Consider the following 13,632-nt stretch of genomic DNA (forward strand, 5'->3'; position numbering starts at 1 on the left):
GCAAATGCCCATGACCAGACAGTAGCAGCTGCACACACACACACACACACACGCACGTACGCATAGATACACTCATGCCTACAAACTCTAACACAAGCTTATTGTGCAGACATGTAATCACGCAGTATGCATGAAATCCAAACTCATTTAATCACATACTTATAACGAGGGTGTGTTTCGGGCTCTGTCCCTCAGTTAAGGTGCAGACCAAATTATGACCTAAGAGGTGAAACTCATGAGCCGTGCAAAAGACTGTCTGATATGAAAGCTCTTGCATGGAAGAGTCTGTGCTCCTCTGCACATAAAGGAATTGCACTGCAGAAGAAAACAGAGGAATAATAAAGGAAATGCCAATAAAAGTAGCCGCACACACACACACACACACAGGCACACTGGTATATGTGTTTATTTTTGTCCTTGTGGAGAAAGTGGGCACTTAGCTTTGGGTGGTAACTCTAAATCAGTTACTTGATCCTTCCTTTCCCAGACAAAATACAACTCACAGGAAGTTATGTCATAGTCAAGTAGTGCCCAGTGAGTCCAAGGCAAACATGTATACTCTCATTTTGTGTACGGAGATGTCACGGAGGAACCGAAGCTCAGTGTTGCAACTTTTGCATCATTAAACATCTGTTGAAACTCTCACTTTGAGCATTACTTGATCAAGGCACAAGGGTACATGTATTTGCTTTGCAGCAGGCTTAATGTGACGCAGACATATAGAAAAGCGTATTAGCTCACGGTTGCAACACTCACAATTTAGGTGCCATGGCAAATATATTTTTGCTAGAAAGGTAATGCTGGCTGAAAATGTTAATTAACATATTTGGCAAGTTGCAAAAATGTTGATACTTACATATGATACTTAAACATATGAGTAAAATGTTCAGAGACAAGAAAGTGCAGCTTCATTAAACTCTTTATGGTTGTGTTTGGGCACTGGCAGCACTTGGTTACGGGAAAGATTGTTCCAAAAACTGTGATAATGAACTTGTGAACTCAGCTGACCCTGACCTTTAACCTACCTGCACGCCTGCATACATGGCGGGAGGCGTAAATAGAAATCTTTGCATTATGTTACATTGCACTAACTAATTTCCCTCCTCACAAATCAGCCGCTAATCAGCGTCTGATGTGCTTTTGAAAACAGTCATGCAAATAGATCTAATGGGACCAGATTCAGCTGTTTGGTACAGCAGTCTGGCTTGATTCATAGCAAAGAAATTCCCTGTTTGGCTTGTAAGAGGTCTGAAGTCATCTTATAAAAAAAAAAAGCTGGTACTTTTTTGTTTGATCTGAACATTAGATGTGTGGTATTTTTGAAAACTGCATGAATAGGGCAGTAAATTAGATTTGTAACATGCCAAGTCCAGTCCAAACTGCCAACAGCAAACCAAGCAGTACTTCTATTGGACTCCCATACTTCAGAGAGCAAAAGAAATAATGATTTGTAGACTCTATAATGTATCAAATATGTGGCTGAAGTTGTTCTATAAAGCATTAAAGTCTCAGCTGTTTGAAGGTATATTTGCCATTCATGCCACCAGGGAAACCTTTATCCACTCATAATTAATTCCTTTCCTGCATCAAATGCATGTGATGGGTCTACCAGTGTTACAGAGATTTATGGAGGGGGGTGGGGGGGGGGGGGGTCATGCACACACGAGTTGAAACTCACCATGGTGTCTACATGTTTGAGAGGGAGGTCACTGCTCGGCGCCTGTTCAGAAAAGACAAGAGAGATGGAAAGTGACATCAATACCTGCAACACTTCATACCTCAAAAACTCAACACCCTGTTATGTTAATGTCATGTCACATCATCTCATGACATCGTAAGCTTATGTTAAAGCTACACTCAGCGGCATTCTTTGCCCTAATGTGGCCTGAAGCAGAATGGGGCTCCACCTTGAATGCGTGGGACCATCTATAATCCTTCTGTGCAAATATTTACACAAAAAGACAAGTCTGCTTCCATTAGCCAAGACCAGAGAGTCCATCCGTGGAACTCTCTTTTTCAACACCATATACAGCTGTGGACAGTGAGATAGAGAGAGAGAGAGAGAGGATCAAGCAGAGGGGGAAAAGGAAAAGAAGGGACAGAGAGAAACAGAGAAAATGAAAGAGAATAAGGGAAATAAGGAGTGTGTGGAGGGACAGTTGTGATAGGCTGATAGAAATGAGAGAAACCAGGAGAAGCTGAGACACACAGGCAGGCAGGCAAAGGGGCAAAGAGGGAGTGGCGATGAAGGTAAAGCTGGGAGGTTCATGGCAGAGAGCAGAAGAAGAAAACATCAGAGCGACCCATGATGTCATGAGCTTGTGTGGGCTTGGCTAACCTCAGACTAACACACACAGATGTTACCTACTAAATGAAGCATTAAAAAATCCTTCTGAGCGGTCTCTAAAACGTCAGTCAAATCTATATGTAGCGGAGAGGGAAGTCAATTCAACTTTTCATTGCAGAGAAAACGTCACATAATTTACATAGTATATAAGAAATGATGATTTCATCCAAACTGAACAGCAAGAGAGAGAATGGTGGAGTTAATCTTTTGTGATTTTTATTGGAAGATGCTTATCTCTGTAGATCTTTCTGGTGTAGATTATAATGGACTCCTGACAACTATGATGTCATAGGAATTTAAGTAATTGTCTGCACTGCAACAAAGAAAATGTTGTCATAATTAGTAAAGATAAATATCAAACCTCAATACTTTTTGAATGCCAACCAAAATGGTTCAAAGTATTTCCTTATCTAAATCAGGAAAGCTCTTTATTTAAAACTGATGCATCGAGTAGTTGGATGGGAAAGTGACAGTTAAGTTGAAGTAATGTGAGCGTGTTGCTATTTAAACATCCAGCAGAAATGGAGCAACATTTGCAATCATTAGGAGATGTGTTTGTGTCTACCTGGTGAATGTAAATCCCATATTCCCTCCTCTTTTATCTCTGTTTTGGTCTCCACCGACTCCTGAGAAAAAAATATCTGCTTCTTCAGCTGCTAAATGCTCCACTACGATCACCATCCAGTCTGTTACTTTGTCTGTCATAAAGTTTATTTTTAGAGCTATTTCACAAACAAAACAGCTGACTGCTGTGGCCGAAAAACGCTATGAGAGTGGTGAGACTGAACCCAAACAGTAAAGTTGTGGGCCGGAAAACCACAATGAGCTGAAAGACGCTATAAAGCTCAGTAGAGCTGAGGGGAACTGCAGAGTCGGGTGATAATTCTCTCTAATGTGAAACTCCTTTCGCATTACACATAGTCATTTGAACAATTGTTATTATGAAAATACTGATTATAGCCTCAAGCTCGTAGTATTTCAAAAAAACATGTGTGACCATGCTGGGTAAATTACAGCACATTCGCTTGCTGTTGTGCTGTTAAAATATTGGAAATTGTGACTTCATAGTGGAAGCCTGGTTCTCGGTAGTGATCATTGGGTAATCCCACACAGGGAGATGTGCAGCGACATCAAGGATGCTCTGCTTCTGTGCTTCTGTCGAATGCTTCAGTAGAATATAAACAGTAAACGCAGAAGGGAAATTATAGTCTGGCTGTGGAGGCCCCAGAATACAGACTCTGAACGCCCAGACTGAACCACTAACATAGCATCATTCAAACTCTACCTCAAAACTCCAACTTCACCAACTTACAGCATTTAAAAACTACCAGACGTAAAGTCAGTGTGTGTGTGTGTGTGTGTGTGTGTGTTTGGCATTGTACATCCGACACGTGGAAGACAGAACTGTTTCAAGGAATAAAGAAAAGGAAACACCAGACTGATGTTTGAGGCTCTAAAAGCAGAGCGCGGATTTGCTCCGAGGCCAACGTTTGCAGCCGCAGGCATTTTCACACAAATAGAGCCATTGTGTGTATACCCAGAAAAACACACATAGACACAAACAATTCTCACAATGATCTATTCTAACATGTGCGTTTCCGTTTTGTACAATTGCAGCCAGATGGCCGGTGTGTGTGTGTGTGTGTGTGTGTGTGTATGTGTGTGAGTATATTGTAGTTGGGACTTGCAACTAATTCAGAAAGCATGAGAAAGCCTGGGAAGTTGTGTATCAGCAAAAATATTCCACAGAGGAAGTTTTTAGCAGTTTCTCTTAACGCTCTTCAAAGGAACCATTTGAAGGGGAAATGGAGCACCGAGGCTGATGACATCAAACACAAAATAGACCTATTTGTATATTGTCATGCCGTCCCCTCAAATTAAGTCTCTGTCTAATCACAGATTCGAATGGATCTTGGCTTTTAAGACGTCCTTATGGAGCAGAGCTAAAGAGTTGTACCGGACTTACCCAACAAACATATTTAAAAACAAATGTAATGCTGGGAAACGTACAAACTGATGTGTAACCTTCAAAAATGTTGTGATGACACACACTTCTTGTCTAAACCAGTCAGACTGTGTATGTCATTGACTCAAATGATAAAAATCCAATAGTAAACAGACCACTCTAGCCATGAATTTGCTGTGTCATAGTGAGATTCAAATACAAGGTCAAAAGTTCAAGTCCCAGCGCACAGAAATTGAAATATGCCCCTGAAAACACACAACAAGCGAACATAGACTAAATGACTGAATCTCCACAATCGATGGATTCAATCACAGGCACAAAGTAAATCTGTGCAAATCTTTCACACTGAGTTCAACTGCTGTGAATTTCGAAACACAAATTTGTGCCAGAGAGTCTAAAACAGAGGAAGCTATTGAAACGTATTAGCAGTGTTGCACCATCCCATTTTATCTAACTGTCCTCTTCCGGAGTATAAACCACTTCACAAAACAGGCATTGTTTATAGACACTTATAACACAGGAGTCGATGGTACAAATACATCTCTTAAACAAACTGTGTGAACTTATTACCCCATTAGTGACAGTTTATCAGAAGCTTTATTCCAATATATTGAATAAAATATGTACAATCCTGAGAATACAGTTCCAGAAATAAGTTAAGTGAGCTATTGTCACTAAGTAGCACTCGTTAGGCTGTTGACCATTAGCTTGCCAGCTACAGTCATTCATAAACTAGCCCTGCTAGCAGTCCTTACATGACCTAGCTTCTAGCAACATATTTGGCAAAGACCTAAGTATGAATTTCATTTTGCCACTTTATGGCCTTAAAGCCGCAGGATTAATTGTGTCATGCAATGCAATCTTAGTTGCACATTGCCTGCACATTGGCATTAGCAGGGAGATCTGCTCCTAATGCAAAACTGATTTACAGTCCCATTCCAGTTATGATCATATTGTTGCATTAAAATAAACACAAAAAAATCAATAGAAATGTTTATTAAAGCAACAATGTGTATAATTTGACATTTTCAGACTGAAGCATTCCCTATTGATGGTATCAATCCACAGCCGTCTTTGTCCAGAATCATGCAGCTCTGTGTCAGACTGATACTGTAAATCTGATGGTTTCTTCCATCTCAGAGGTTTTTGTTCAACAGCTGAACATGTGGTGGAACAGCGAATGTCAGCCGCACAACCACAGAACCGATTGTAGCAGACTCTTAAAGTAAGAAAACACCAGTATCGTCTTTAAACATAATTACAAAAGATGCGTAAAGAAGAGCTGTGCAGCACCTGTGGACAGGGTGAAAAGACAAATCTGTTCCTACTACGCCCTAAATATTTTAAGTATGTACTTTTCGATCATGCCTTTCTGACTCCTTGGCACATCCCTTGCTCAGAGCAATGCCATCACCTTGAGCCAAGTCAGCTGAGCATCATATTACATTTTGTTCTCATAAGAGGAGCTAAATACAGACTGTTTATCTCTCCAATAGCAAAACAGCAACAGACATAATGATAGAGAAACACTGTAACAAAATTTTTGCTTAAACGAACAAGTTCATCTCTACAATATATTATGAATACATCTGGAAGATCTGGGTTATTATTGATCAATAACAATGATAAAAATTACTTCAACAAGTGCATATTGACACCATTCTTGCAGCCCAGAGGGGCGTTATCAGGCGTATCACAACTGAAACAAAGGTTCAGCTGTCCTTACATTTGACAGAATTAGGCCATTCTGCAGCCTCCTCTAAGGAAACTCTTAAACTTTCAATGTCCTTTTTTGTTTGTTTGTTTTGACATGATTAGATCAAATAGATAACTAATAGCGTGACTGACGATTTAGCTGATGATCAAGTTTAGTTCAAAAGAAGAAGAAGAAAGATGCAATGTGCAAAATTGGGAAAAAATAAAAACTGCACAATGGTTTGTAAAATTATGATTATTATTCATTATTTTTTGCTGAATCATATTATTTTCAAGTCACAGTCCACAACCTGGATGTTAGAAACTGTCCTCACATGAAAAATTGGTAATGATCCCTCATTAAACAGGAAAACTGTGTTCCCACACAGCTACAGTGAGTGCAGTAGGTATCAAAATCCATTTGAAATGGTGCCATTTTCAAATTCCAAGAGCCACAATACTAATTAAAATGTACATAGTACCTTCACACTTAGCAGCGAATGAAACAAAACAAAAACAACAAAAAAGAAAGAAAAAGCTGTTGCCTGTACATTTTTGTCAAAGATGGCTTTGTATTTTTTTGTATCATTTTTTATGTTAGAAGTTAACTATCTTTATTCTGCTCATAAAAGATGGCCAAGGTGATAGCTTAGCATTCAAGTGTAAATGACCATGCAACAGCTGGCAGACAGATGTTGGAATCTCCCAGTTAAACTTTCAAGAACATCTCAGACCAGAGTCAGAGCTGTGAAACACGCTGTCCTGTCAGTCACTGAAGCTAACGTTAGCTTCTGCTACAGCACAGAGCTGTAAACATGTACTGTCAGTCAGACATCAAAACATTGTCAACCCAACTATGCAGCTGCTATATAATGTGAATTATATAGGTAATGTAATATCTCAAATAATATGTGCAAATTGGTCAGTTCTATAGAAAATTAGGCAAATTTGCTTGTGTTTCTTGCCCTGACATCTTTTTAGAAATGTCACCAGTGTTCCTAGACTTAAGCAATTAACTTAGTAGGTACAATGTTAATATTACCAATGGGCATGATGGCTAAATCTACAAAAATAAGACCAAGTTGTAGCTTGAATTTCCCTCCAGTACTCTTTTTGTTCCCCACCAGAGTAAAATACAAAGATTATTCACAGACCAGCACTAATTACCTGCAATAGGACTGAGTTTAGGAGCTTTGTTATTCATGTTTGAGTGAAAACTGTCACGCGAAGCCAAAGATGATGAGAGATCACGGACAGGGCCCACGTGTCTGTCTCCTACAAGTACAGCACATCAGAGTGTGCCTTTCACCCGCATCGCTTTATCTCTACCACCACCGTACCATGTGCTTTCTTTCACATGAGCACAGTGGCTTCTTTGACCAGTTTACCAAATTATAGCCCACGTCTTGAGGAAAGCAGAGGTAGCTAGCACACTGGGAGTTTCCCCCCTTGAGCGGTGGGAATAAACGTAACCCAAAGCAGAGCCTCTGGGGAAATGACCCAGGGCTAAATATACAAATGTTCATCTTTAGAGCTCCAGACACAACCCATTTAGCTCGGCCCAGCCCGCTCAGCGTGGACTGCAGGGTGGTTAAAAATCACCGCTTTGGTGTGTGCATGTGGGTGTGAGATAGGGAGAGAGAGGGAGAATATTACTCCCTGAAAGGAAACAGACAGCGTTGGTTGTGAGTATTGGAATGATTCAGTGTTTATGTTCAGTTAGTCAGCTAAGCAAGCGATATCTGATTCTGTGTGCATGTGTGAAACTGAAATAAAGAAACTGAAAGAAAACCTTCATTTTTTTGGTCTTGTAAATTATTATAAATGCTGATTGTGCGTGTTGTGTGTGTTGCGTGTGTTGCGTGTGTTGTGTGTGTACTGGCGCTGCCCTCCCCGGCACAGCGAGTGTAATGTCACTAACCACATATGGGAAGCTCTGCTGTTGTTTTTAGAGTATATCCCTGTGTCTATATGCGTGTGCCTATGAGTCAGACCAAGGGTGTGCCACTCATCATTTCCTCCCTCCTCCTCCTCCTCCTCCTCCTCCTCCTCCCTCGGCCTCTCTCTCCTCGGATGGCCTCGTACATTTTTAAAACAATTGCTTTCTTTGGAGGCTTGAAAAAAAAACACACACACACACACACAATCTGCACTGGCAGCAGTGTGGCTATGCACCAGCTCTACTCCTATGTTTACACTGCATTTTGGACAATATCCCACACTGACAGCTTAGGCATGCTTCGATGTGCTTATGTTTCAACTAAGCTGCTGGAACAATGCAGAAACTTTCATCTTGCTTTGATGAGATGAGAAATTATGCAGCATTCCTTGTGATTCCAGCAGTAATGAAATTGCTTGAACGTGTGATGGTGAGCCACGTTACAGTAAATGACTCCCCTCGGGGTCTGATTTGCAGAAAATGAAACACATCCCAAAAACAATGAAAAATGTTAAGATTTTGACAATGTTTTCTCATGCAGGCGAGTGATTCATGCCCAAATTAAAATGATGAAAACCATTCAGGCTGAAGGAAAAAAATAAATGTATTGTCAGACAGTTATTGTCTGAAATGACAGTTACCGTTGCGGCAGACTGTGGAAACAGTTTTAAATCGAATTATATTTGCAAATTCATTTTGAAATACTTCCCTCTGTTTGTATAAACGCTCCTGCACTGTGAGTTGTGTTGTGTTTGTGTCAAACACTACCCATTACTGTGGGTGTCACTGACAGATGTGACACACAACACCTGTAAAGGCTTAACACGGACATGTCCAATAGTGCCTTCTAGTGGGAGTAATCACAAACTGCAGGCCTGGTTCAAAACACCAGTTGTAATAATGATGATTGGCCTGACACATCAGTCTTTCTTCATAGTGTAAATAATCCACACATTTGAACTCTCAGCCACTGAAAACAACAACAGCTCTGTTGTCATTCTGCAAAGTTAAAAAAAATAACTTTAAAGTCTAAATGATGCTCATTCCTGAAGTGACAAAACTCTCCAGTGGCAGCCTAAAAAGGCAATGCTGTTTCACCAGAGCTGAAGCCTCCTCAGAGCCAATTACTGTTGGATTTAATAACAGGTGCCAAATGTAAGATTGAAAATGTGCAATTGCTTTCAGCAGTCACACTATTGTGATCCAAAGCTTTGTTATTCTTTTTCCTCTGTATGTTTTTCGCTGGCCAACTACTTCTGAATACTTTCATTTACAGAATCCATTCATATATCAATACGTTCAGCTATTTAAGGATATTTATGCTTTATACTTTTATAACTTTTATACTTTCAATCTGGTGGCTCTGTTATGATTTGGGGGGTGTTTTACTGGCATGGTTTGGGTCCACTTGTCCCCTTAAAGGGAAGGGTCACTGTAAATCAATACAAAGTTGTTCTGAGTGATCACCTTTATCCTATAATGAAACATTTCTATATTGATGAGAGGATGACAACTCCCCAATTCACAGGGTTACGTGCATTTTCTCGTTCATGTTACAGTCCTAATTCCTAATTATTCTAGTTAACAAGGAATGAAATGCTTAAGTGACTTTTTAAACACAAAATGTAACTATTTATCTGACATACCAATACAACAGCTGATTTCCGGTGATTTAGGCCTCTTTAGTCCAAGATGTGCACCAAACACACAAATATGAACTTTTGATTAATTTACAGCCAAGTAAAAATGTCAAAAATGTAATATGTATATATATGATACCCCCACCCTAACACCTGTGCCTATATAGTACCATTCAAGGAAATGGGAGGGTGTCTCCAAACTTTTGACTGGAACTGTATAGTGTACTAATATTTTGCCCCCCTCGTGCAATGGTAACAGGGTGGACAATATATTAAGAACACTTCATAACACATCAGTTTAATGCATTCCAGTACACCACCACAACCCACTACCCAATTTCCTTGGATTCATTAATGCGGATATTTGATTTTGTAAAAAATGATAACACAATACAGTCTCCACAATACAATACCACCAAAGTTTGATAAAAAATAATATTATTTATTGCCCCACCCTATCACTTCAACAGTCTCCCTAACACATGAGCAAAAACACACACCCACAGCTGTTCCTCTCTCATGCTCCATGGTCTTTCATCTGCAGCTTTCACACAGCCATGTCCCAGAAATGTAAACACAGCGCTGATGAAGGAGGGGCTGTGCAGGCCTCTGTGTGTGAGTATCCAGGGTTAGGGTTAGGTTTGGAGTGTGTACGCTTATTCCTATTCCCATTCCCTTTGGGGTAGGGGGGTGGGGGGGGGGGGGGGGGGGGGGGTTCTGAAATGCCAGAGATCCCTTAGGACCAGAGGAGAGGAGAGTGGACGGTCCATGCTGTGGGAAAAACCCCTGAGCTGTCTGTGACCCTATACCACCTCTGACTTCTCTGTGTTTCTCACCCCGCCTTCGTTCCTGCTCCTACTGATATGGACCCGTCCTCTCGCTCTGTTATGTAACCAAAAGCCTCCTCCAACATGTGAGCGGGGAGGGAGTCTCTAAAGGCATCTGCCAAGTATTTTTACTCCTTGAGCGCATGTGTGTGTGTGTGTCTGTGTTTGTATATGTGTGTGTGTGTGAGTGTGTGGGTGTGTGTGGAGGGGCTCTACTCAGTCTCATGCGTATGTACACACACATTTTACCCACCCACTAATATTTTATTTTAACCCCAAATATGGTAATAACAGAAAACATCATGAGAATAATTTTCATCATGAATATTATGAATGGTTTTTTTCCACCTCTTTGACATCTAAGACTGCACTCCCCATGCATGGGAAATATGGTCTGTACATCATGCAATAATTCAAGCTATGATAAGAGAAGTATGTATAGTTAATAACCTAAAGGACAGAATAGGTCATATGTCAGTGCCTTCACAAACAACCCGTTGGACAACGTGGTTTTTCAGTGCCTTCCAAAATGCCATTGTAAAAGTGATTCATGACTGTTTTCTACCACCGCTATGGTTAAAGTTTGGTTAGGTTTAGGCACAAAAACTACTTGTTTATGGTCAGAGAAAGAACATGGTGATAGTCAAAAAGAAACCGACGTTGACTGTTGGTAGGAAACAGGATGCGAACCGCGGTCTCCTGTGTCAAAGTTTAAAGCTTTATGCCCAACCACCCAAACAGGACGTTCTACTTAAAAGCTCTTTGTTTTCTGTAATGTCTCACTTATTCATTGCCTCTGAGACACAAGAGTCATGATTACAGTCACAAGAAAAGCCTTGTCAGGAAAACATGATTGTTTCTGAGGACAATCTTGTTCATTCGGAAAGATAAGAAAGTTGTTACTAAAACTTAGCTGGCAGCGAATATTCTTACAGAGCCAATGTGAAAGTGTGAGAAATCTCAGTCCTCTTTCAAACAAACTGAAGTGCTGTTTATTAGGAGAACCGACAATCGGAAACCACGCTGAAACGCAAGGGTGGATGGTATATATAGGAGTAGTTTGGAAAGGCCGACATTACTAAACAGGCTGAGGGTGACCACAGTCTGAACTGTTTCTTCATACTGTACTTTCTAACATCGGTAAGAACACTAGAGACAATAAAACCAGGCTCAGACTACAGCAGTTTTATAATCCTGACTCTGAAATCGTGTTGCGTCACACACACATAGGGAGAAACTTCACAGATGTTCTCCTCTCTAATTCCAAACATGCACACGCTACAAGATCTGAAAATAATGGCACATCACACATTACAGGATATTACTAAGATTATCGTGCCAGAGAGAGCAATGCACCACCTCACATGATCTCATATGATCTCATCGGGAAGCAGATGTAAACAAAATGCTTTGTGGTGAGAAAAAAAACAAAAGCAGAAGGCGAGTCTGGATGAAAAACTGGTTGGGGAAACACTGCGAGAACTGGAGGTGAGATCAGTTTTAATATCTGGCAACAGTAGTATAAATAGCTAATGTTAGCCTCAAGGGCTAGAATGTTTACCGTTGCTTGGCAACACTGTCAGCTCTCTCTCATTGGCTATGTCGGTCCTGTTCGGAAAGTAGTGACATGATCATCCAGATTTTAACTCCTAAATATCAAACATATTTGAAATGATCGGGGTGGCCCTGTGAGCGGATCTGTAAACCATTCACATCATCAGATAATCTGGGCTAAACATCGGTACCAACCAAGGTCCCAAAACAGATTCCTCCTCTGATTGTCAGGAGGGGTGAATCAGTGATAAATCCGCCCAAAAACCCTGCAGTCTGAGCCCGGCTTCAATTACAGGTTAACGTGCAGACAAAGTCCATTATCGTAATAGGTCACAGTGAATGGGACTGGAACAGGTTTGACTCCATTAACTGCAAAATCTAATTTGGTGGGATGACTTCATAAAACTGTACACTGTACAAGCCACTGCTTACTCGTAATTAATCTCTGTAAACTGAAAAGCCCCGAACTGTTGTTTTTAACCATATGAATTACAAATATGTAAACACTTTAAGTTATGAATGAAAGAGGAACTTTTTGAGTGGTTCTCAGGATTGAAATATGTAAATTTCACTGCCACTTCATACACAGTAGCACTTTTCAAAACAAACGTTGCAGAAAAACAATGACACAAACTGCACAAACCAGAGATTTATAATACGAGTTATATGAGCAAGAAAAAGTCAAAGAAACAAGTGATTTTTAAGACGCTTTTTCAAAAAGGTGCACTGGCTTTGCCATGTAAACAAACCTCTAACTGCATTACAAAGCATTAATATTAAGGCACCAGTATACTCTAGTCTGAACTGCTTGTCAGATTGTCAAATAGCTTGAGAAACCTCTCCCCCCCCCCAACACCTTTCTGACATCAAATTTATGATGGCCAACTTTTCACTTCGCCTTCAAGTGCGGCCGTTAGAGCAGCTATAAACACTTTTGATTTCCGACGTAGTTAAAACAACTTGCCGTACAAAATAAGTATGTGATTTAAAAGAAAGAAAAACTTGACCATGACATCCAGTCTTTCACACAGCACCCTCAGGTCTTATGTAATATACACACACTAGATAACGCTGGATTCTCATGTGGTACACTTAAGAAACACAGAGGCAAGACTCTAACTTGAATGTGAAATATGTCCATTTTTATGTACTGGCTAGTTCGTACATTCCCAGGGGGACTAGGATCGTGATATTGTCACAGGATGCCTGGTTGGTGCTTGTATACAGAACATAATACAGGGCACATCAGGGAAATATGTGTGGTTCTAAACACAGCGCTAATTGGACCATATCTAGACCATCTTTGCCCTGCAGTTACTCATTATTCAGCAATGTCCTGGCCCTGTTCCCCCACTACACAAGACCTATAAAAAAAGAAGCTGAGTGACGTAGGTGTTTGTGGTTTATGGTTTTCAGTGTGTGTCTCTGCATATCTGAGTGCATGCCTTCTTTATGTGTGTTTCGGGGAGGGGGGGTGTGGGGGGGGGTGATGCGTTTAGATGTGCAGTCTACCTCACCAGAATCCTTAATATAATATCGCTCATCCAGGCTTTGTGTTTTTGCAGAATGAAACGTATTCCTGGCAGCGTTGGCTCGACATGAGGGCACATCTGAGGAATATTTCCCTGCATGCTTTACAGCACACCATGCACGTCCAAGTGTGG

The 13,632-nt window shown here is 40.6% G+C and overlaps 1 protein-coding gene across 12 annotated transcripts in view; it reads right to left on the reverse strand.

Annotated features, from left to right (window-relative positions):
* tns1b (tensin 1b) overlaps positions 1 to 13,632 on the reverse strand; it is a 174,396-nt gene that overhangs the window by 59,913 nt on the left and 100,851 nt on the right. For all 12 annotated transcript variants that reach the window (XM_044365258.1, XM_044365257.1, XM_044365248.1 and 9 more), the window contains one exon: positions 1,679 to 1,720. In XM_044365258.1, coding sequence (XP_044221193.1) covers positions 1,679 to 1,720 — 42 coding nt within the window. The remainder of the gene's footprint in view (positions 1 to 1,678; positions 1,721 to 13,632) is intronic.

The sequence above is a fragment of the Thunnus albacares genome, chromosome 11 (assembly GCF_914725855.1).
Source record: "Thunnus albacares chromosome 11, fThuAlb1.1, whole genome shotgun sequence".
Lineage (NCBI taxonomy): Eukaryota > Metazoa > Chordata > Actinopteri > Scombriformes > Scombridae > Thunnus > Thunnus albacares.